Here is a 24,543-nt window from a genome sequence, read left to right on the forward strand (position 1 = left end):
GGGTTGGCCAAACCAAAGGAATTGTCCCTGCCAGAGATCATCTTTCTTGGGAGGCACTGTCAGGGTTTTAACAGAAAGGGGCAAAGCCACAGCCTGGGAGGAAAAACAAATGAAAAGGAAACCCCCCAGCAATGTGCATTTCTAGCTTCTGAATCCATTCCCAGCTTGGTTTTAACTACTTTATGTATCCGTCTCATGCTGTTTTCAGGGCCTCTACCTCCTTCCCCTCAAAGTCTTGCCTTGTGGCTTTTTACCTCACTGTGATTGGTATCAGTAACATTTTAATGTCTCCTATAAGACATGATTTTATAACACTGCAATCATTTGCGTTTACTGCTCAGAAAATATTTTAAAGCTGCATTACTTAGCGTAAACCCATCTCACCGGTGATGGAAGCAGTAACTTAAATGTCAAGGTAGAGCTGTCCTAGTATGTGGAGATCAGTCAGATGCAACTTTAAAGTGACTTGTTGGTCTGGCCAGGTACGTAGCTAAACCTGGAACTTCTTTACCTTGGCTTCTCAAACTTGAGCATGGCTGTGAGTGGAAACTTCAGTGGCTGAACTCCCTGCTGACCTGGCGGGGCGGGGGGGGGGGGGGCTGCTGCTCGTTTGTGCTTCCCTGAGTTTCACTGTTTGCCTTTAGGAGTCAGTTTAACACAAAGTCCAGTTCAGCCAGGTGGGCTTGAATTTGCTGGCAGACCTACCATGGGGATCACCTGTGCTGGCATTCTGTACACTGTAAAACAGGCTTTATTGGATTTGGCAGCATTGAGAAGGCCGGGTGCTTCCCTATTTTGAACTTGTAGAGTATCACCCTGGGGCTATTATGACAGAGATGTCCCCAACAGGATGCCCCTTTAACTTCCAACAATGAATGTGTGTGTATGTGAAAAATACACATGATGGTTTGTTTGAGTGATTCTTTGAGAGGCACGATGAAGGAATATAAGGAGAAGCCTTGGCTTCCATTCTGAATAGTCAAATGAAAAGCACAAGGTGATTCCTCCCAAGGCAACAAAAAAGCTATCTTTTTATATAGTCAGGTATAAAGAAATACGTACTTGAGTACATAAAGAGATGGCTTTTTAAATCTACATACTTAAAAAAAAATTCAGTATTGATTTTGATCTATTGGGATGAGCCACAACAGACTGGCTGATTCTGGATGTTCAATCAGTTGCACTTCCGACTGGATTGAGGAGGGATTTCCAGGGGTTTCCCATGAGATCTTTAAAGTTCTCACTCCCAGAAAAGGCAGTGTCACTGGACTCTAGCGAAGAGTGTCCTGATTTGCGGGATCAGATGCGAAGCTGACGGGTATGACAGCCTTTGTAGCTCCAGTGTCAATAAGTCTAGTTAGCTCTTCAGCACATGCATTTACAATGGCCAGGTGTTTCGCTGGGTTTGCATCTGCCTCTGAAGGATGTTTATGGCATGCTCGCATGCAGAGAATGTGAATGATTATAGTGGAACATCATGCTGGGAACTGTTCCCAGGAATCAGTAGCCTGATCTGAGACAATTTGGAAGGAAGAGCAAGGCAATCTAGAAAACGGAGGATACTTGTGCTCTGCTGTCCTGGGAAAAAGATCAACAGGTTTACACTGCTGTACTGGAGTCTTCTCTCTGGGTCATGCCTGAAAAGCCCAAGTAATTCCCCTGAGTAGAGCAGGACACAGAGCATATATGCCCATAAAGCAGAGGAGAAGGGGGAGGACAGGGGAATGGTGTAGCAGAGCCCTTGAACCCAGTCTAGAGGGGGAAATGACTGTGGCAGAGTTCCAATCACTCCTGGTCAATAGGAATTTCTTGGGTGTTCCACTCATGGCAACTCAAAGAAGATCTTTGTTTCTGGCCCTCCCTGCACTGCTCTAGTTTCTGTCCCCGTTTTCCATGGCCACTACTGCTAATTCACTGTGGCCAAGGAGAAGGCACAAGTGTCAGTTCTGTACGGGAAAACCTTCTCCTTCACAGTTGTAATTCTATCTGCTTAAGGAAGAGAAGGGAGACAGGGAGGGGCTCTGGACAGCATGAATTATTGGGCACTGTTACTAAAATACAGATATCCAGATTCCTGCAGATACCTATTTGGAGTTTCTAGGTTGTGAGCATTTGCCAGAGTAGCATTTCAGAGCATGGCATCACACCAATGACCAATGCAGAGACGTGTTGTAATGGGTGCAGATGAACCATGCTAGGCCTGCCGAGAAGTCAGATGGGCACACACACATTCATGCACACACAGACGTGTACACACTCACACGCACGACAGGAATTAGTCACTGGCTCAGTTTGCTCATATATATTGTTGAGATCTGGGGCTTAGCTGTCAACTGGAGCAGATGGAAGGAAGATAAGCCAAAAAGGGCAGCAGAGGAGGCAGTAATGGGAAACCTTGTCTGTGCTTCCTGAATGCTGTAATTTGCCAATAGTGTAGACCATGGATTTAAACCACTGAGTCAACCTAGCTGCCTGTGTAAAATACTTTCTAATGCTGCTCACTTCATGTTTGGGGGCAATAGCTACCTGCTTGCCTCACGGGCTTATTGTGAGGTTGACTGAGGCAACACAAAGTCTTTTGAGCTCCTTGGAGAAAATTCACTTTGTAAGTGCAAAGTATCACCATTATACCCTGGCAGTGAGACTCCCACCAGCAAAAACCAGTTACCAGGAGAGTAGGGACATCAAAGAAAAGAAGCCAAAGCTGTCATTGCTTTGACATTGCTCATTCCAGGCAAATGATGTTCCCTAACTTGGTACTAATCTTGTACTGGAGCTTAGCGTCAGTGGCCACAGGTGGGTGGCCCCCAGCCCTGTCTGAATGGCTTGTATAGCATTTCAACAAATTTTGAATTGCTTGCTAACATTTGAAAATGGGGAGAATATGCACAACAATCCTGATATCTGGCTTCTATTGAAAAATCAGAAAATTTGGTAAAACTAGGTTTGCATTTCTATATGGCAACATTCAGTGGGAGGTGGGTCATGTCTGGCCTCCACAGAAGGGGCATTCACTCTCCAGTTTATTACCATTCCCTGATGTCTTACACTCTTTTCAGTGCATTCATATACTTTTTCTTTTCTTTTCTTTTCTTTTTTTCTCTTTCTTTCTTTCTTTCTTTCTTTCTTTCTTTCTTTTTTTTTTTTTTTTACAGAAAGGCAGACTGCCACAAGCAGTGCCTCATTTGGATGTGTCTGGGGTCTTGGAAGCTTGACCACTCTACGTTCTCCTACAAATGGACCCTGAGAGCTTGTTTGGAGGTTCTAGTAGTGGGTATGGCTACTCTTATATTCTTGACCCAGGAATCATCCTCTTCTTTGGGGGAAGGTCGTTCTCTCTGACCAAGCACACAACTTTGGGAGGGCTGCACATGGAGCAGTGAAGAGGAAGGGGACACCCGCCTAGCCAGCCAGATCAGCCGAATCAACCCTGGCAATCAACGGGGTGACAGATGTCTCAGCCGGATCGCCCCCACATCTACGTACATTGTTCTTGCCTCATCCACATAGGGGTGACTGAGTTTACAACTCTTTCTATGGGTTCTTCCCTCCCTTCCCTTCCCATAGGTGATGAAGATACTGAATTCATAGTGCCCTCATCATGCCAACTCCCCTAACAAAGGAAAGGCCTGTCCACCCACCTCCTGCCGGGGGAGAAGGAAAGAGAATTTGGTTTATCCCACTTCTTCCCTTGCCAGTAATTCCACCCTAAAACCTCAAGGTTTTCATACTTAGAGATGTCCAAGAAATAATCCAACTAAATTAGATTATAAGCATTGAAAGGTTTCCATAATAAATAAAAATATAGATATAGCTAAGAGAAGATGAGATTTAATTAATGAGTGTTATTTAACAGAACAAGTTGTGCCATATACGGAGGATTAAAAGATAAAAAAGGATAGGAGGGAAAATCAAATTTTAATGAGTTGCCATCTTCATTTGATTTAACTAAATTTCTTTCGCTGTTGAAAATATTAACACTTATGAGGGAGTCATTTGTGTGTATCCACGCAGTTTGATACCTGGCTGCTTTCTTTTATGTAGTTACATTGTGCTACAAATAAATTTAAACTACCATTGGAAGTTTAAGGTTTCCATCCTTACACTGATCTCCTTGGGAAGCTGTTAGCAGGAAACAGCGTTGAAAAAGAAACCAAAACCAACTGGCAGAAACACCAGAAAGGGTGCCCTGCATTAGAAAACAGCAAAGTCTCATGTGGGCAAAAAGACAGCTGAGATCTGAAGTTCCTTGGACTGTTACCAGCCTCTGTGCCAATCACTTCTTTCTTAGCCCTGTAGCCCAGGGCCTCACCCAGGGGAAGTTTATGTTGCACCCAGCACTCATTAGGTGCTCAATAGATGTTTCATGAATGAATGAATGAATGAATGAAGTTGTCATTGCTCAGCTGGAACCAGATGGAGGAGGTGTGGACCTCAGACATGGCATAGGATGATACACATGTGGCTCTCTTCTTTATGTTTTTAATAGTCATGTTCCTGCAACCAGCAGGCAGATCCTCACTGGGCTGTTTCTCTCTCCCTGCTTTGCTCTTGCTACCTGTGTTCTCCTTCTTACAGTCATGGAATCCACATGTCCCAGTGAGATTCTCTTGTAGGAGTGGAACAGGAGGTGGGCCCAGACATCTAGGTTAACACAGGACATTTAGCACCCTGACCTCTCTTTTTGGAGTTCTGGGCCCTATGGGTGGCTGTGTGCCAGCCCTACTGCTTTTCATAAATGTCCACTCCGCAAAGAAATTCCAGTAAGGGCATGAACATGTAGTGTTGATGATTTTTAAACTAACATTTATGGAGCATCAAGCACTGTGTTAAATGCTTCACTGATGAGTGAAGTGCTCCCCAAAGTAGGACACAGGTATCACTATTCCCAGTTTCCAGATGGGAAAAATGCAGGTACTGAAGATAGAGAACTTGCCAAAGATCACACAACTTGCAGTGGATGGGGGCTGAATTGAGGTCTGTTTGATCTAAAGCTAATGCTTTAGTTGATTCTAAAGCTCATGCATTTAACTCCTTTGCTACATAATCCCTATCACCAGCCTCACCCTGCGAATACATTCTAACTACAATTGTAAAGCACTGACAGTGAGTGTTAATAGTTAGCAAGGAGGAAAGATGTTATATTCTACAAACATAACTTGCGGGAGATATTGGGAGTTTGGAGTGGGTGTTGATGTGTATTATGTTTCAAGCTGTTTAATTCTGGGTAAACTAGTTTCTGTCTAGGCTAGGCTTCTGGATGATATGATAACATTTCCTGCATCAGACCCCCAGAGAACAGGTCTGTAAGTGAATGCATATAGATCTTTCTTGGTCCCATTAAATGGAAATAAAAAGTTAAATTAGTTCATATTCAGAGTCTGGTGAGAAGCCGATAGCAACATGCTTAAGGGACCCAACTCAACTTGCCTGCATTCCCTGGATTAATAGGAAAAAGCTCATTTCTCTTACCACCTCTAATATCTTCTTCAATCTCTCTCCCTATTCATGGGAATTGCTATCATCAGTGACATTTGGGCTTCCAGGGCTCACATACACCTAATGTAGAGAAACAATCTCACTGCCTATTGCCAGGATGCTCTCTGCAAAGCAGAAGCCACTGCCTTGAGTTTCGTGTCATTAGAGAGAGCACATTTCAGTGCAGTAACCTGACCGGTGATTGACAGCTTGCTAACTTGTTGGAATGAAATCGGGTACAAACGTTTCCTCTGTGCTTCTGAGGTGGTTATTTTATAATCTCCGGGAGCCCCCACCCCCTGGCATTGTTTCTAGACAACTAGACAGGGCTGTCTGGCAATCCCTCTTGAAGTTCAAGCATAATTTTAAAAATAAAGAAATGCAATTCACACTTATCAGAGCCTATCTCTCTGCTTACAGCTCTAGACAGATGACCCTTCTGAGCCAAGTTCTAACCAACTTCACTGCTAATTTGACCAGGTGCTGCTGCAGCTAAATTTGGAAACTGTGGGACAGGATTCTCAGCAATTTAAATCCCTATGGACAGCAATTTTGTGGGACTTTTTGTCTCTAGAACATCGGTTAACCCCTCCTTTCTCTGGGGTCTGGTGGGATATGGTTTTTGTAATGTATAGTTTGTGCTTGTGTGGTGTTGGGGGTCACACACAACTAGAGTGAGCTGCCCTAAAGAGCCATGCCAGAAACTGCTGGAAACCTGAAGTCTAAGGGACATGGAAGCAGTTGTGTCTCCATTCCTTTTGCAAAATAATTCATATGAGAATGGGAGATCACAGGGGCTCTTTGACTTGTAGTTGAGCTGGCTGAAAATGGAAGCAACCCTGAACCTAAATGAGAAGGAACAAGGAGGTTTTCTCAATGGGCTGGTTGTGTAGACGATAGGGGTCCTAACTGATCTGAATTGGAATTTAGAGGCTGGGTGTGTTTGAAGAACATGTGAGCCTCCCCCAAGACCCCCAGGTCTATGGAGGGTGTCTGAGGTGAGGGAAGGTGAGGAAGCAAAAAGGATCCTGTGTTGCCTATTCTATATCCCAGCCATGGGACAAAACCATGATGGGTGAAAGATGTGCTAGAGGCAAAAAATGAACAGCTGTTTTCTCAAAGGTTTTTGGAACCAGCTGATAAAGATCCCCAGTGTGGAGGAGTGTGGTGTTCTTTCCTTCACTGTGTAAACACAGTGGGGCTTTAGTTGAGTGGGCACAAAGGGTATTGGATGGTAAATCCCTGGCAGTAAGGGAAATACCGTGGGGCTCCACTGAAGTGAGTTCTGTAAGCAGCAGATCACCATGAGGGGACCAAGCCTGAAGAATCCAAATGGGCTGAACATGAGCATGTGAGACACCCTTGAAAACTTCTAGGAATGTTTGGGATGAGAGTGGGGAGTGAGCTTTGCAGTTGGGATGAGCCATGAAATTGGAGAGATGATGTGAATGATTCCTTACTTGTGAGACAGACTTACAGGGCTTGGAGTGATTTGGGTTCTGTCAGTCTTAGAATAGAACCCGTGACAGGCCTAGAGTGTGTCCCTGTTCTATTTTAGGAGTGTCTTGTGTGACCTACCCATCTCATTTTGACTGCCATCCCACCTCACTTGGAAAATTATAAAAACCTCTGCTAAATTAATCTCCTTACTTGACCCTTGTTGGCCAGGAGTCATCAAACACATCTTCACTGATCTGGGAACAGAAAGCAAGTTATACCACCACGGACCATAAAATGAGGTCGCTTGTGGAGAATACCATTGTGCAAGTTATAGGAAAAGACTGAGAAGGCTACTTACAGATCTTAATAATAATAATAATAATAATAATAATAATAATAATAAATGCAAAAAACAAAAAACCAAAAAAACACTGTCTGGGAGCTTTTAATTACTTTGCAGATGTTTTCTCCTATCAGTGAGGACAAAACAGTCCTCCCCCTTATTGATTACAATGAAAATATGCTTTTAAAAACAAACGCTTTATTTAAAACTAGGGATATTTTTTTAATTAGAGGAAAGATTAACTAAATGCATTTTCTCTTGTAATTTAATCCATTCTAATTATCCTGAGAATGTTTATGATGAAATACTTAGCTTTCTCCTAGTTGCTATTTCATTGTGGTTTCTTTCTTTATTAACCATGAAGGAAAAAGCTCAGAGGCCGTCAATGGCATGGTGGCCTTCTGTGGGTCTACTTATAATTATGCATTCAAATGCATGATGAAAAGGATGAAGAGGAAATCAATAAACCCTGACTGTGGAGGTTTTTTGAAATGCTGGTACCCTGTTTTCCAAAGGCAATAAAGACAAGACTTTTGAAAAGAGCTCGTGAAATAGAGTGCTATGAAAGAAGTGTTTGGTATAAGATTGAACCCTATTAGGCAGGCAACTTGGGAGGAAATGCAAAATCTGTTTCTTACATAAACATCTGGGATACTATGTATGGCTCCTGATAACCCAGGAGATGAGCAAGGAATTGCAAAGAATCCCCAGATGTTACTCATGGGTGTTGCTCCAAGGAGTCATGCAATTGTACCACTGGAGGAATGAGGGTAATCGTGCAGTTCACTGGGCTGAGTAGGGGACAATCAGTGCAATTCTTGAGTCTCCAAAAGGCATTTGTAACTCAGCTGAGTTCAGAGTTGAGTCTCCCTGAGTTATTCTTTGAATTCAGAGTCATGAGGAATGGGAAAGGAGTCCAAAAAGGAGAGACCAGGACAAGGTAATCTAAGAGACACTGACCTGGCAGCATCTTCAACGTGAGAAATGCCAGGTTCCTTCTTAAAGGAAGACAGTGTCCTTCCAAACTCTTGTAGAGTATGTCTGTGGTCCCTAGTTTGAGGAATGCTGGCTTAAAAGAATTGAAGTTTTATTCTATTCAATAATAATTCCAATCTAATACTTCAAAGGAAAACACTTTTCTTTTGAACTGTACTTATTATAAAAATGAAACCCAGAATTAAAAGGAAATTCTCATAGGCCTCTTGGCTTCTCTGGAATGTGTCCAAAAAAATCTAGATGGAGAAATTTTGGTTGAAAGAAGCAAACCCCAATTTCATAATAAGCCTCCATTAACATGAGGATATTCAGATGTTTGATTCCATGTGTAAGTGGGCTGTTTGGTAAAATAAGCAGGTTCAATTTCCAGGTAAGAGAGCTAGTTTATATTTCCCTGTAAGAACCCGATGCCAGTGAGTTACAGAACAAAACTTTGCTTGGGAAATTGGTAGTGGGTAGGTGTTATTTTTGAAATGCTACTAACTGCTTGATGGGTTGGAGGCAGTATATAGGAAAGGCAGGTTGAAGGTAGCAGAAATGTCTTAATGACAAATTTATTTTGATAGTCTTCCCTTGCTTTTATCTGACATTTGTAATAGATAATGATGATGGTGATGGGCCTGGGGGATGATGATGATGATGATGATGATGATGATGATGACGACGACAACAACAACATTAGCTTACATTTGCTTGGCTCTTGCTTTACGGTAGGAACTGTGCTAGTACTGTGCATATAACTCAGTAAGGTAGGTCATCTTTTCAGTATTCCCATTTACAGACAAAGAAACTGAGGCACACAAAGGTGAGGACACCTGCCACGATTTGATCTCGGATAGACTGACATGCAAGCCTGTATGTTCAGCAGTTCATCATGCTTGTCTTGCCCCGAATCCAAGTGAAATGGACATAGATAGATAAACCTGTACTCAACACCATATTTTTAAAATAAAAAAAACACAAATATAAAGGAATAAAGTGGACTCTGATTATTCAGACTATGTAAGTTTTTCAATGGAGAAAAAATCTCATAGTTAACCATATATAAATTGGACCTGAGATGCTAGGGATGAGACGAGCAGATAGACAAACAAAAAAGTATCATCGACTATCCTCAACCATTCAAAAAAGCATCATCAGCAGAGCCAACATTACACTGTATCTTGTCCTCTCATGTAAAGTGTATATTATTGGATCCTACATGGAAACCCTCTCTGCGCCTTGCAGAAGAGAGAAAGGTTTCAATGTGCTAGAGTGGCCCATTCGTATAATTTTGCATCAGAGTAATAAAATTCAGGAGATGGACCAGTCCTTAGAGATCATCTCATCCAAGTGTGCTCTAAATTCAGTCAATCACATATTGCTTTCGTGATATTTGCAATATCTGCACTGTTATTTACTTAATATTTTTCTTTAAATTTACTCAGGCCTGATATTGGTACCCAATTTTGCCACATCCCTTAGCAATAATACCAGTATATTCATGAGTTTGATGAGGTAGTTATAGTTTTTCCAAATATGTATTTTTAGACACTCTATGTAACTATTCAACAAAATATATTTGCACACCAATGAAAAGCATTTCATGTCTTTGGACTACACTCTGTAAAGTGATTATATGGTCCAACCCCCTCATTTGCAGCAGGAAGAAGCTGAGGCTGGGAAGATGGGTGACTACTTCAAAAGCACCCAGAATGTTTGTGGCAGAGCCAAGCCTAGAACACAGATCTCCCCCTTCCTCCATCAACCTATTCTTCATGACAGCACCACAAATAAGACAGAGTGACGAGCAAATGTCCACCACAAATATCTAAAGGGAGCTCAGATCTCTAGGGCCCTCTTTGTGTTCCTTTCCTTTTAATGTAAAGTCTTGAGGGAATAATGTGGGATCTGAGAATCAAAGACTTGGAAGGAACTGGTTCTTAACAGATTGAACAGTTGATTCTTTGTAAAAGCTCAAGTGACAGAGCACTCACTACATAACATGATGGCAGAGCATCTCCCCCTGCTGCTTTTCTTTTCAGCAGCTCTTATTCTTACATGTTTTCCTTTGAGTGTAGAATCTTCCTCATGCTAATTTTCACCTGTGGGTTTCTGTCCTAAGAGTCCCAAACTGTAACAGTCCATATTAAGGTATTTACTTGTTGAGTCAGGCTCTGGCACAGTGGGCCACAGGCTGGTACATCAACAGGACCATCTAAACTATTAAGGGTATGGCACATCAATGCTCCAAGTCACTGTCTCTCCACAGAACTAAAACATCAAGGCTCCTTCCACTCTTTTCTTTGTTGATGGGAGCTCCTTTCATGGGCACATATTACTAAATCACATACGAAACAGTACAAAAGACCATTTCCACTTGCATAGCCCCACATGATCCTAGGAATTGAGTCCTCATGATTCTGAAATGCAATTGGAGATCAGGACCACACAGACAAAAGAACCAAAATAACCATTCTGTGAATGGTTGAGCCATTAAGTTAGGGTGAGCCTTATTTTCCAACTAATGTTTAAAGCCTTTCATCAATATCCAGGCCAAGAAAGGCTCATCATACTTTCTTGTGATGAGAATCTTATTACTTGTAAGACATTTTTCTCTTTTCATTTTATTTTTTGAGTGCATTGAAAAAGTGTTCCTGTAACTTCTACCTTCAAGTCCTTGTTCTGAGTTTGGGTAAGGAAACCTGGGTAGACTGCCTGATCCAGACTCAAAGAGAACTTCTGGGCATGTGGTGGTTCTTGATCTTCAATGAGGAGGCTCACATTTTGGGCACATTATGGGGGGAAAAATCAGAAGTAGAACATCTTTTGTACCCCACAAAAAGCTTGTCCATAATCTTTAACAGTGAAAGACCATCCCTTCAGGTTTTCACTTCACAGAAGAATGGAGCTCCTAGCATAGGTTCTAATAAGAGCCCCCAGAGGAATAGGTTAATTAACCAATCAGAGAATTAGCTGCTCCCACAGACCTGGTGGTAAGGATGGCTCCACAGTGGCTAATTTCATCTCAACTTGATCTCATTGTGGAGTCATGAAAGCTTGAATGTTCAGGATAATAGCTACAAAAAAATGTTTTCATGACCGAGAATGAAACTGGAACAAGATGCAGAAGCAGCTGTATTCAGTCTGAAGTTGGTTAATTTTGATAGTCACTTCCTTCCCATCTTGTTCCCTGTAGCTCTCAAGCTCTCTCCCTCTTGGACTGTGACCCTGTCTACTTCCGATGACAATCACTTAATCAGCACATCAGATTGTCGCACGGCTGGTTTTACCTTGGGTAAAGATTCGTTTTCCTTATTAACATCACAAGAACCTATTTCCTTCCCCAACCAATTAAAGATGAAAAATAGAAGGGCCCAGTGCAATAGCGAGAAAAGAAAACTGTTCTGACTTGTGGCACACAGCAGGTCACCCAGCCCCATATGGGCCTGGGAATCGAGTCCTCATGATTCTGAAATGCAGGTGGAGGTCAGGACCACACAAACTAAATAGTTGTAACAACCACTACAGGCATTGCTCACTATCCAGACATCAAACAGTTCACCTAGGGTGGGTGCCTGGTGGTGGTGGATTTATTCTGTGGGTGTGTTAGTTTGTATTACTCAGAGCGGATGTCTGGACAGCCCACAGTCAGCAGATAATAACAACAATCCTCAATTAGCATTTAGTTTCTCGGCTTGCATTCTGCGGCAAAATGTTATTTCTCCCTTGTACTTCGCTCAATGATTCTGTATGCAAAACACACTAACAATTACCTCATTTCTTTATAACAGACACTTGTTTGAGTTTACTATAGTTCACAGTGATTTCTGACCTATTCTGTAGTCCCTTTATGCCTTGCTGGCATGGTCTTTGGATAGTCTTCTGAGGTTCAATCCCCAGTTCGGTAAAGCATGGCAGGTGATAGAAACAACAACCCATTTTAGGATTATGTTTAAAGAATAAAACTAATCTAACCACACAGTGCACTTTCTGATTTATTCATAAGAGTAAACTGCAGCTTATCCAAACAATACTAATATATTCCAAAGATAAACATGAATTGTGGTTCATTTGGATTCAAAGCATATTTCTTATCTATGCAATTCTGTAGGTTTTAGCCATACCTTATATTTAACTTGTTAGAATAATGTAATATAAGAATGATTGCTTGGTAGAATCCAGTCTACCAGTATGTTCACTTTAACAGTATTGAAATGTTATACCTTACATTTAAATCTTTAGTAATATGTACTAAATTTCCAAATATAAAAAATAATAATTCAGTTGGAAATTCCAGAAATTCACTTGACCAAACATGGATAGATCCTACTTGATTTTCAGAAGTCCATGTTTTTATCCTCACTTCCCCCTTCTACCCCCATCTATATTCTTGCTTTCTCCAGCAAAATAAATGTGATCCACAAATAATGATGCAAGTTGTTCAGGTGACTGTTGGCAATGATTCTGAGAACACCACCTCACCACAACCTTTTGAAAATAGGCTGCAGACAACCCTTGTGCCCCAACACTAATCACCTAGGCTCTGCCTTACCTCAAATTTCCTAATGAGTTGTTTGCAGACTAGGTGCCATTTCATTCTTATTTATTTTCTCTTTTCAAAATACAGCATTTGAGGCTTTGCTTGGAAAGGACCAAAAAGCCTCTCTTTCTTTTCTTTTCTATCCCTGAGGAGGAGGACCAATTCTGGGCTTGTAAATTGTCACATTTACTTAAAATGAATTGACAGGAGTGTCTGCTCAAAACAAAAGTGTAAACCTCCACATAGAAGCTTGGAGGCCAGAGGTTGAAAAGGAAAACAAACAAACAAACAAACAAACAAAACAACAACAACAAAAAACCAATTATGTGCATCCAAACATCTTTACATTCTGAATAGCAAATCTCAACAACCAAGGTATGTTTGGCTTTTCTAGAGCAAGTCCCAGTGAACACAACCATGAGGATACAGCACCTACCTAGAAATGAAACTAGGGAGCCCTAGTTCCTCACAAGAAAAGACTTTGGTGACAAATACTTTGTAAACTTACATAGAGTGAACCCAAAAGTCACGAGAGATGACAGTTCTGGACAAGACACTTCCCTGAACCCAAACTCCTTTCATTTACTTCCTTTACCTGACACATGAATTTGCCTGTTTTCTATGTCTCCCAAGAGCTCATGTATGTTTAGCACACACACATGTAAAACTTGAACCAGCCACTTCAAGTAGCAGAGACATCTTCTCCCAATCCATCTCACCCATAAGACTGCTAGAACGAAACATCTCCTGTGTTCTCTTGCTGGCCATATCCCCATAATTTCCTACTGAGACTATAGGTGCCATCATCCCATTTCAGCTTCAAGGCTCCAGACACACTTCAATTAAACCATTATTGTCTCCCTACTTCCACACTGGACCTTCTCCCTTTGTCTGACAACCTTCAAATCACAGCTGGAGGCCTTTTCCTAAAGTGAATGTTGGCCAGCCTCTCTCTTCTCCTCTCGATCCATCAAGCCCTGTACAACTCTCCAATTCATGGGTTGGCCAATTGTTCCTATACAGGGCCAGGTAACACATGGCTCTGTGGACCATGCAGTCTCTGTGGCAATCACTCAACACTAAGATGCAATGTGCAAGCTGACAGTCTATCAATGAATGGGTGTGGCTGTCCTAAAAAAAAAACCCACTTTTTTTAATGGATACTGAAATTTGAGTTTAATAGTTATGTGTCAGAAAATATCTCTTATTTTTTTCAACACTTAATCAACATGAAGCCTATTTTTAGCTTGGAAGCCATATTAAAAAAAAAGGCAGCAGGTCAGATATGGCCCCTTTGACTGTAATTTTCCAAACTCTACTCCAATCCATCTTGGATGTGCTATTGTGAGCTATTCCCAGAGTGAGGATGAGTTGTAGGTAGGGGAGAGCTAGCGGGCATCATGGTGGTGCAGCAAACCCTCAGCAGACATGGAAAGGGAGAGCAAAGGGGAGGTGAGGCTGGATGGTGTGAACTGAAAGAAAGTAGGATTTTCTACCTAAAGGTTATTGGTTGGCAAGAGCTTTTTTTTTTTTTTTTTTTTTTTTTTTTTTTTTTTTTTTTTGAGGGGAGCAGCCTAGGACAATGGAGGTATGGGGGGTGGGGGAAGTCTTTAAATCACATGGGGCATGCAAAAGTACATCAGGAAGAACACCCCTGAAGAGAGGAAGCTATTGGTAAGAATTGTAAACTGTCTTGGTAGTGGGCTGTGCACATCCTCCCTTGAGAGTTTTCTGAATTATCCCCCAGACTCTGCAGGGGACAGAAGATGAAAGCAGCTGCAGGGGAGCAATATCTGGAGCATCACTGAGAGATTGCAGAAACAATTCACTGCCAACAGACTGTCCCGACAGGGTCCCAGTGCTATAGTCATGGCCTGGATTGGCACGCTGCCCCTCAGATGCCCAATTACATGGAAATGGGGTAAATATAATGCAGAATTCACTTTTTCTCTGCTTAACCACTCAAATGAACAGCATGGGAAATTGAGTCTGACCTCATGAGTCAGCCCTGGACAAGTTCTTAACCCTGTCTCTCCCTCCAGGTACCCAATCTGTTGACTGGGGTCCTGGGGCTAGGACAGAGGGGAGGCCCCCAAACTTGATGGCTAGATTCAAAGATAACTCCAAGAAGGCAAGTCAGTAGTTTGCTTGGAAACTTCTCTGAGAATTTCCTTGCAAGTGAGTGTATTAGCCAACTTGAGCATGAACTCAACCCAACAAAAGCAAATCCTAGAGGTAAAATGACACTCAATTTGACAACTTCATAACTCTGACTGTCTGAGGGATATGGAAAACCAAAGAGCATTGGCTCCCATCTTCTCAAAGGGATAACTGGATACATTCAATCCAGTATTGTCCTACCCTAAACCACAATATTGACCAAAAGCAATCAAAATCAAAACTGAAGAAACTTGGGAACGATTACTTCTCAAAAAAGAAAACAATCTTAAAAAAATTTTCATCAAAAAACTTGTAGAGAGAGGTGGCTGAGTGAGAATGACATGGGACTAGAGGTGGAGACATTGATCAGTGGTGGTGGTGATGGGGAGGGTCAAGAGCCCAAGGATGACACCTTGCCTTGGGATAGCAAGAGGGTGCTCAAACCTATTCCAGTGGTACCTGGCTACCCAGGAAACCTGGGAGTCCTGCCTGTATCTATCCTTGTCTAAAACAACTGTGCTCAGGTGTTGCTGGCAAGCAGGGATCCAGTGATCCATCCAGCTGGGTGGGTATTCAACAAGGAGGGACTTGCAGACCATGGTCACGTGGGGTGCTTGAAACCTCCAGGTCCTGACAATTTCCCATGCATGTGCATTTCTCCCTCCCCGAATCAGTAATTTGAATGGATTTGCTTCTCTAGTTTTGTTCTTTTCCTCCCAATATGGAATTCTGGAAAAAAGGGAAAGACTTTTCTAGTTGGGGACCTTGTTTTTCCCTTCTCTATCCCCTTGAAGATTTGGAGAGGCAGCAGGAATGTTGTAGAGCACTCATATCCCTGAAGGAACAGCCAGTTGCAATGCACGACCATCACTATAGATCTACGATTTATGAAAATAAAGCAATATGTGCCTGTTTCGGTGCCTGCCGTTTGCCTACCAATGGTGCAGTGTTCACCATTCCAGCCCTCTCGGCATTCACATTTGCCATCTTTACAGGTCCCGTGCTCAATGCAGCGGGGGTGGCACACGCGCTGGTCACAAGCTGCGCCTGTCCAGCCCTCTTCACAGCGGCAGGCTCCCCCGATGCAGACGCCGTGAGTGCCACAGTCTACTGAGCACACTTCTGGAAGAAAAACAATGATTACAGCTCAACACCACAGCTGGCAAAACCCTCCACTGGAGGCCAGACCACACACATGGCCTGGGTCCCTGGAGCAGGCCCCAAGGCCCAGCAGGTGCGTCACCTTGGGAGGCCTCTCCACTGGCTGGGTATTAATTTATTCTTATGTAGTTTCTAGAGCAGTGGTTCTCACAGTGGGGTCCCTGGACCTGCAGCACCACCATCACCTGGGAATTTGTCAGAAATGCAAATTCTTGTGCCTTGTTTGGACCTCCTGAATTGGAAACTCTGGGCATGGGGCTCAGAAATTTGCTTTCACAAATCCTCCAGGTGGTTTTGATGTGCACTAGAGTGTGAGAATGAACCACTGTTCTAGAACTTGAGGCCATCCCAGGAGGAGGTCACACAGTGGCGATCCAGTTTGGCAAAGCTACCCAGGAGGTTCCATCTGAAAAGATATATGTGCATCCTGACTCCCTAGCCAGCTGGGACTTTTTTTTCCCTGTTGAGAGCCTGAGCTGACCACCAGCCAGCTGGGAACCCCACAGCTCCATTCCCCTAATGATTGCATGCTCACCCATCACCCAGATCGGCACCTTGTGGCAATGATGACCTCTGTGATTGTGCTGCATTTACACAGCCTCTTTCTCAAAGGAGCTCAAAGTCTTTTGTGCTTGGGGAGGAGACAGACAGACAGATAAACACTCGCTGGCGTTCCAGACCTCTCACTCGAGGACAAGCACGTGCCAGACATTCATCCTTACGACAGACTGCTAAGGGAAGCATGGCTCATTGTGCCAGGGGAGGGAAAACCCAATCAGGAGGGGAAGTGACTCACTCAAAGTCACACAGCATGTAGGCAACACGGTTGGGTCTCAGATTGAGGGCTCCCCCTTCCCCATCCTCTGCAGAGCGTGGCCTGGACCACCAGCATCAGTGTGGAATCCAGAGGTGAGTGGGCTTAGAAGACGTCTCAAAATGGCCCATTTTAACGGACTCTTTTTTTTCTTTTGGAATTAAATATTCATTTCTTTCCCATTGTAGGCAAAGCTTCACATATATTCCCTTCCTGATTGCCATGGCAATCTGACAGCTGTCTCACTACCCAGAGGAAGGGGGCGGAATGATGATCGCTTGCTTGGATAGGCACTTGTCACTGTGAATGGAACCATTCTCAGGTAGGTTGGGACTGGCTTGAACTGTTGAACCGTTCCCTTTTAGGGTCACTCGGGAGGGAAGACACATACTCTTAATTTTAGGAAAATAAAGTGTATAGTGCAACTTCATTATTTTCCTGTCACTGGAGTATTGCAGAGCTTTATAACATGTTCACACAGCACCCCGAGGGAGCCTCTTTTCTGTTTTATAGGACGTTCCATTCAGTTTGCCTGGGACTGAATTGTTCTGTTTTGTTTTCTGGTACCTTTAGGGAGTGTGCATAAGAAAACCTATAATGCAAATGGAAGCATTCCTCCCGGGCCCCTCATCCATTTGTAGTGATGGAACAAACGAGGCACAAGAACCTGCGGCATTTTTGTGTGTGTGTGTTTCTCAGGATCACAGACTTCATGACTGAGAAGAGAGTATGATAGGCCCTATGCAATTAACCTAAGTCCCTTTATCCCAGTGAGAAGAGTAGATTCCCATCCATTTGGGCTCACGGAAGACCATAGGGCATGAGTATTGGGAAAAGCGAGGAGGAAACCTCTTGGCTTACCAACAGAGCAGTCGGGACCCATCCAGTTGGGATCACAGCTGCAGAGACCTGTGTCGGGGACGTAAGTGCCATGCCCACTGCACTGGTCTGGGCACTGGACTCTTGCCAGCTCACAGTTTAGACCACCCCAGCCAGGGCTGCAAAGGCATTCTCCATTTACACAGACCCCATGGCTGGAACAGGTGGGATCCAAGCAATCAACTGAAAAAAAAACAAAGAGGACAAGTATTGATCACTCATGGGGGTGGGCCATGAGACACCACCTTGCTGCTGAAGAAGCCAGTGATTCACTAATTCTTATCCTCTTGGGAGCAAATGGAGCAGCCCAGGTAATACTTACGTGGTCTCTTGAAGAACAACCCATAAGGAATTCAAGGATTTTTATGTGCCCAAACACCGAATCTCCAACTTGAAGAGAATGTAAGAGAGGGGATTTTTCAAGCAGAGCTTTAGTGGGAACCAGATATAGAGGTGTGTCATTCAATGTTGAGAACCTTGTACTTCTAAACATTAGTACTTTAATTATATCATATCAGAGCTTCTGAGCCTGGAACATGAATACTGGTGATATCTCTACATGTGTCCCCAAACCCAATTATCCCTCACTATCAGAGAGAAAAAGAAGGCTCATTCTAACTTCACTGATATTTGACTTCAGAAGGTAACAAAGGATTAAAAAGAAAACCAATGAAACTTATAAATGAGTCACTTTCCTAATTAAATTTCACTTAGGCTAAGTTTAAAAGTAGTTTCCATTCGTTGTCACACATCTACAACAGGAGTCAGTAAAAAAAGCAGGATAGAAGGGGTGAAGCTAGGTATGGAATGATCCCAAAGAGGTAATCTTCCTAAATATAATCATGAGTGGACTGAATGGCGGAGTCTCTAGCTGTGGCACTGACATTCCCTCAGACTGTCAGTCAGAAGAGTTAATGGTCAGATTTTGGTCACTGTCATTCTTGCTAGTTTTATTGTCTGTTTGGCCATCTAAGTACTCAGAGTGGGTATGCATCCAGTAGGTAACTTGAAGATTCCTACTTTAGATTCAACTCAAAGTGAGCTGCCAAATCCAGTTCTCAACAACAGGACTTTTGCATGGGAATTTGACTCCAAACCTTGGATGTTCATCCAGCCCCAGAGTTGGATAAATAGGGCTTTTTAGAGGAAGATCAACTTCCTTAGGTATTTCTAACAAATGATACAATGGCATTTGAAGATGAGAGAAATGTACACCGTGGGGTTTGGATGGCAAACAGTGGTTTTGCAGAGAGCTCAGATGTTGTCTTGTGAATCAGAGAAATAGGGAAGTCTCATCACCTTATTTAGGTAAGACATACATTTTCTTCATTTTAACAGCTCGGAAATCAGCCCTCTCGGCCTAGGTTAAAGCATTTTCTTCTGCCGTCATCTGGGGGCACAGCCAGCTTGAGACCACTTTAAATTCTTTTCTTGAGGTTTTTTGGACCACTCTGCTGCTGTAATTTAGTCCCTCATGTGCATGTGTGCCATCGTGTAGTTCAAATTCTCAGAGATTTTGATTTCTCTCTTTGCCTGATGCCAAGATTGAAACATACAAGATTTTTGGCCTCTTAAATAGTTCACCATGACACTGAAATGGCAACCCTTTGGGGTCCCAGCTTTTTGTACCATAGTATCAACTTTTTTTCTTCTTATGGCATGCAAAATAATGGTATGTTTTAAAACTGATGATACATTGGCTCTAAATATGACATTATTTAGATTACCCATGCCACAAATGATTTCATTCTGGGGTATGTGAGACATCAGGAACTTGAATTTATTAGAAATCACAGTATTCCATGAAGTTTCCAAAGAGCAGTGCTCCCTTGAGGCAACAATATGAATTTTCAGTGTAAAGACATGTTTCTGATCTGATCCATTTGAATCTTCTCAGGAAGGTATTATTTATGAAAACCAGCTCAAAACTATTTGAGCCATGGGGAAACAGAAGCTGCCATTGATTATAAAAAAATAAAAAATACACTCTCAGAAAGGGGAATTTCAGTGACTTATTATTAGGTGGAGACGTTTATGATGATGCTACTTGCTCTGGTTGCAATCACTTTAACGGTTGAATTCATTGTCTTCGGTACTATCACTTCTGATGATATAACCTTTTCTAACACCTTCAAATTTTCTCAGGATGGTGGAGTGCATCTGGAGGTAAATGAATCGAAAGTTTCAAACAAATGGAAGACATTTACAAAAAGGCTGTGCAACGTCTTTGGCGTCTGTCTTGTGCTTAGAACAGTCAAAAAATATAGTAGGTGTTCAATACCCAGTTGCTACAGGAATGAATGGCAGACTGCTATAAAGCATTTGTCATTACCGAGAAAAACTATGGAGAACTAACAACAAAGAAATGGTGCTAACAACTTCTTGCTTTTGGGAAGCATACTGTGTCATTTGGGATCTGTACAATATGAGCTAATTCATTCAGAATCAATCTTGTCCATATTCTTCTAATACAAGGAAATCCCAAAGTTGTATTTTTTCCCTCTCTGCCCATCTCTAATACAGCAAAATCAAAATATACACAGAGATATCTCATGTGCTATGTGTCTCAAAAACTACCCTCCATCTATAATTAGCTATTTAAAATGTTTGGTGAGGTGCCAACAGCTAGGAGCTTTCAAAAACTTAAAAAAAATATATACCATACACTTTTTCTTAAAAGGATGAAATAAAAAGTAATATACACCTCCCTAAAAGAAAATAAGAAAATATAGTTTTTCTTCCAGACAAGTTAGCTTTCTCTTCTCTATCTTAAATTATAGTATGGAGAAAAGAAGAAAATCCACTGAGATATATTAGTCCAGGAGTGGAATGTCATCAAGAGAATCATTTATTGTATCTAGATATATGAGCCAACCCTTTCAGTTATACAAGTAAATATGCTTTTTGTGCTATACAATTACAGCAGCTGATGGAATAACTAAATCCAGACTTTAAGAAGAGCAGTTTCATTATGAATTTTAAATTTGGTTCCAATTTCATGAGATGGTCTTGTGGCCACATCCTTAGAATCTTTAGCAGGCAGGAGGGACTATGGCATCTTACAAAGCTTTATAAATAGAAACAGTGTTACACTTAAAAGGGGGACAGTGGCCTTTACCAGCTAAGAACCATGTGCCTTACAACACCAGCCCCTTGGCAGCTGAAATCATTAGAACTCATTTAGTCTTGGGCCCTCTGTAGGTTTGACAAAAAAGGGTTGTGAATGCAATTTCTATCCCTAAGGATAAAAAAAGAGGTCAAGGAATTTTACAAACAATATGTACTATAAACCCCTGAAGAACCATGAATTACATTTATGAAGTTAAATGTCATTGAAAAATGACTCAACCATGAAACTGACAAGAAAACATGGCTGACTTGAACTAATATGTCAGTTCCTCTCTCATCACCTGCCCACTCCCCCAGATATCATTAAATGAAACCTCGTGAATCCATCCTTTCATTTTCTTGTGCAAATTTGTTAATAGTACAACAATGTTTATACAGCAAAAATGGAGGATGGCAACTATTGATTTCGTTGCCATGGCCATTTCAGGTAAATTGTCTGAACGTTATGACTATGATGAATATCAGAAATAAAAAGCTAAATGGAAGAAAAAGTGCTGATCCAGAGTTTCTGATTCCATTTCCTATTTTGAAAACAGCATATGAATCACCTCAATTCATTCTTTTTGGGTAGCAGAAATCAATAGAGGAGATTTCATCCTTTTATAATGATCCACGTGGCTTTCTTGTTTTGTTGGATGGTTAATTCATTCCGAACATTTAAATAAGACTGGTTGGTAGAGTAAGAAAGTTGAGAAATCACTTGAAATTCTACTCACAAAGATATGTACAATCTTTACTGGAGGGAAAAAAAATTCTAAGACGGGCAATGTCATTGCTTTATCATTTTGTTCTCGCCAAATGATGTATGCAAAAGGTCGTTTTAACCTTTCTTGTCATGTTATTGGCCTCTCCCATGTTTTCAGCAAATGCAGCTTTGCCTTCTGCAATCCATTTATCTTTAAGAACTTTAACCTTTCAAGCAGGGTTATTAAATCAGTCCTTCCTCTATCCAAACTCCCAATTTGGTTTTATGATGCAGATGGAGGGAGGCTACCTTTTATAATAGAGGGGAAAAAAAACCATATAGAGTGTTGAGCAAATGAAGATCTGGGGGTCAGACTTCTGGGTCCCATTAATGGCATTACCACTGATGTATTGGAAAATCTTAGAAGAATAATGTCATGGAAGCTGACTCTTTGTAGCCATAGTTCTAAAAACTATGAAATGGGAGATTTCAGAAGGAGAGGTTTTGTACGTTTATCTAAGGATAAGCTACTGTCATTAGTTTGTTGTGAGGGCTGTAATGATTTTTTTTTAATAGAACCCTGGAGATCTATTACTTAACAGGATGGGAGAATAGATCCACTTGAATCTGAGAACCTCATAGCACCTGAGGCCCCTTTTTCTCAGCTTGGCAGGGAGAGGCTGAGAGGCAACACAGGCATATGGCACCTAACAGAGTCTTTTCTAGGAGGACATTCTGTGTGGTCCTCTCAAGTTGTTTCACATGGGGTAGGTGGTGGGCTTCACTTTTCCCCTTAGCTTGTTGGGTGAGTTGACACTTTTTCCACTGGGAATGTGGGAGGGAAAAGTGCTGTTTGAGTTGCACGGGGATGTTTGCCTAGGAGACACATGTAGAAGAAAGGTGCTCAGCTGGAAAATAACAACTGAGCCAATTCGAAGGGTGGGAGTGGGCCAGGGATAGAGAGCATCAAGGCTCTTACCTGACTACGAACTCTGGTTCATGCTTTATATTGAGAGAAACAAGAGATGAACAAGCCGAGACTGTACTATGGAAGCACAAATACAGAGGGGGAAGAGTGACAGGCAGTTTGTCAGAGTTCCTTCGCCTTCTAGGTCTCAACACCTTGTACCAAATAACTTTTCTACAAGCACTAACCAGAGTGACTAGGACTGTAGCTGGCTTCTGATCAGCTCCAGAGCGGTGCTCCTTCTCAATCCCTGTACTGCCTCCTCCATGCCGCCTTCCTGCTCACTGAGTCTCATCTCTGATAGTGTCTTTTCAGATTGGATTCAGTTTATTACACCCCTAACTTTTCCCATGGGTGCTAGAGGCCACCAGAATGCATGTTATACTGAGCATTTCAGAATTCACCAAATTCCAGTCCTGTGCTACACACCCACCCTCCTCTAATTCTGTGTGATTTAGGTTGCCAGGACAACGTGCCCTACAACGTGTCTCTAAATGACATGGCTGTCTATTGTCTTTCAAGTCTGACTGCTTTCTGTTGGTATCAATTTTTGTAAAATGTACACATACATATATGGGTACTAGATTACCAGGGGCAGTTTAAAAAAAATAAAACAACTATGGGGAACACAGGGAGATTAAGGATTCTTGTTTATTTATTTATTTTTCTGGATAGCTTTAGTAATTCCCAAATCAGAGGATTTTAAATAAAGCAGAAGAAAAGAGGAAGGAAGATGGGGAAGTAGAAGAAAGAAAAAAGGGTAAAGAAGGAGCAGGAAGGGGGGGGGGAAAGAGGAGTTACAGGCAAAGAGAAGAAAGATAAAGGCAGAGAAAACAATTTAAAGAAGTAGCCAATTAACATAAAGAAGGGTAAACAAAGCATTCCTTCCAGAACCCCTCCACAGCCCTGTGTTTTCTACAACTTCAGAAGTCTACTAAACCCAAGGCATTTGAAGTTCTCTGCGCAAAATGTTGAAGTTTCCTTTGCAAAATGAGGAGCCTTGGATTGGGCTCCTTAGCAACCATCTGAGCCTGTAGTAGCCTCCCACCTCTGCTGCTGCCCAGCCTGGCCCTGCAGCACTTACCTTCCTCACAGTGCTCGCCTTTGTGGCCAGCGGAGCACACACAGTTCCCATCAATGCAGGAGCCATGGCCCCCGCAGGAAGGATCGATGCACTGATTCATGGGCACATCACACTCTGCGCCTTTCCAGCCGCTGTAGCACTGGCACGTCCCTTTGGAATATTGTCCGTTTCCACTGCACAGGACCGGGCAGGCAGCTGCAAAAACCAGAGACAGAACACCAGGTCACAGGGGGCAGTGCCTGAAGGGTTGTGTCTGTCTATGGAGGCAGAGCCCACCTGGCATTTCAGCTTTGTTTGCAATGTTAGAGGTTGGAAACTCTGGTCATGGAGGTGCGGAGCCATCTTCAAATAAACAATTACTATTACAATGACAACAACAAAAATGCTACTAGTAACAGCAGCTACCACCAATTAGATGCTTATTATGTGCCAGGCACAGGGTCAAATGCCCTATGTACAATTTATTCCTTAATCACCATAATCGTTCTATGAGGTGGAGGCTAGACTCTGGATGCCTGTTTTATAGATGAGGCTCAGACTGGTCAGATTAGGCAGCCAAAGCCACAAAGCTCAAAAGAGGGGGAGTCCCCTTAGAAAGCAAGTTGGCCCAACTCTAAGCTGTGCACTTGATCAAGCTACATGGATTCATGTGTTATTATTAATGGTACAGGAGATTAGGATCCATTTTGCTGAGTATTTAGCTAATTTGCTTCTATTCCTGACAACTTTATGTCCATTAAAAAGAAGTGGGATGGGCTGTGGTTGACACACTCAATCTCTTTATGTTTTAGCTTCCTTATCTAGACTACAAAGAGATAAATGTGTAATAAAGAATAGACTAAACATGCCTGGACTATTAAGAAAAAGAAATCAAGAAGGGGAGGG

The 24,543-nt window shown here is 42.3% G+C and overlaps 1 protein-coding gene across 22 annotated transcripts in view; it reads right to left on the reverse strand.

The window, feature by feature from the left end:
* The window catches only part of TENM2 (teneurin transmembrane protein 2), a 1,977,527-nt gene that overhangs the window by 130,115 nt on the left and 1,822,869 nt on the right, over positions 1 to 24,543 (reverse strand). For 19 of the 22 annotated variants that reach the window (XM_045502305.1, XM_045502315.1, XM_045502361.1 and 16 more), the window contains 3 exons: positions 23,659 to 23,853; positions 17,776 to 17,976; positions 15,849 to 16,061 (listed from right to left, as the gene is read on the reverse strand). In XM_045502305.1, coding sequence (XP_045358261.1) covers positions 15,849 to 16,061; positions 17,776 to 17,976; positions 23,659 to 23,853 — 609 coding nt within the window. The remainder of the gene's footprint in view (positions 1 to 15,848; positions 16,062 to 17,775; positions 17,977 to 23,658; positions 23,854 to 24,543) is intronic. The other 3 variants (XM_045502354.1, XM_045502371.1, XM_045502392.1) reach the window with 2 other exon arrangements.

The sequence above is a fragment of the Leopardus geoffroyi genome, chromosome A1, assembly GCF_018350155.1.
Source record: "Leopardus geoffroyi isolate Oge1 chromosome A1, O.geoffroyi_Oge1_pat1.0, whole genome shotgun sequence".
Taxonomy (NCBI): Eukaryota; Metazoa; Chordata; class Mammalia; order Carnivora; family Felidae; genus Leopardus; species Leopardus geoffroyi.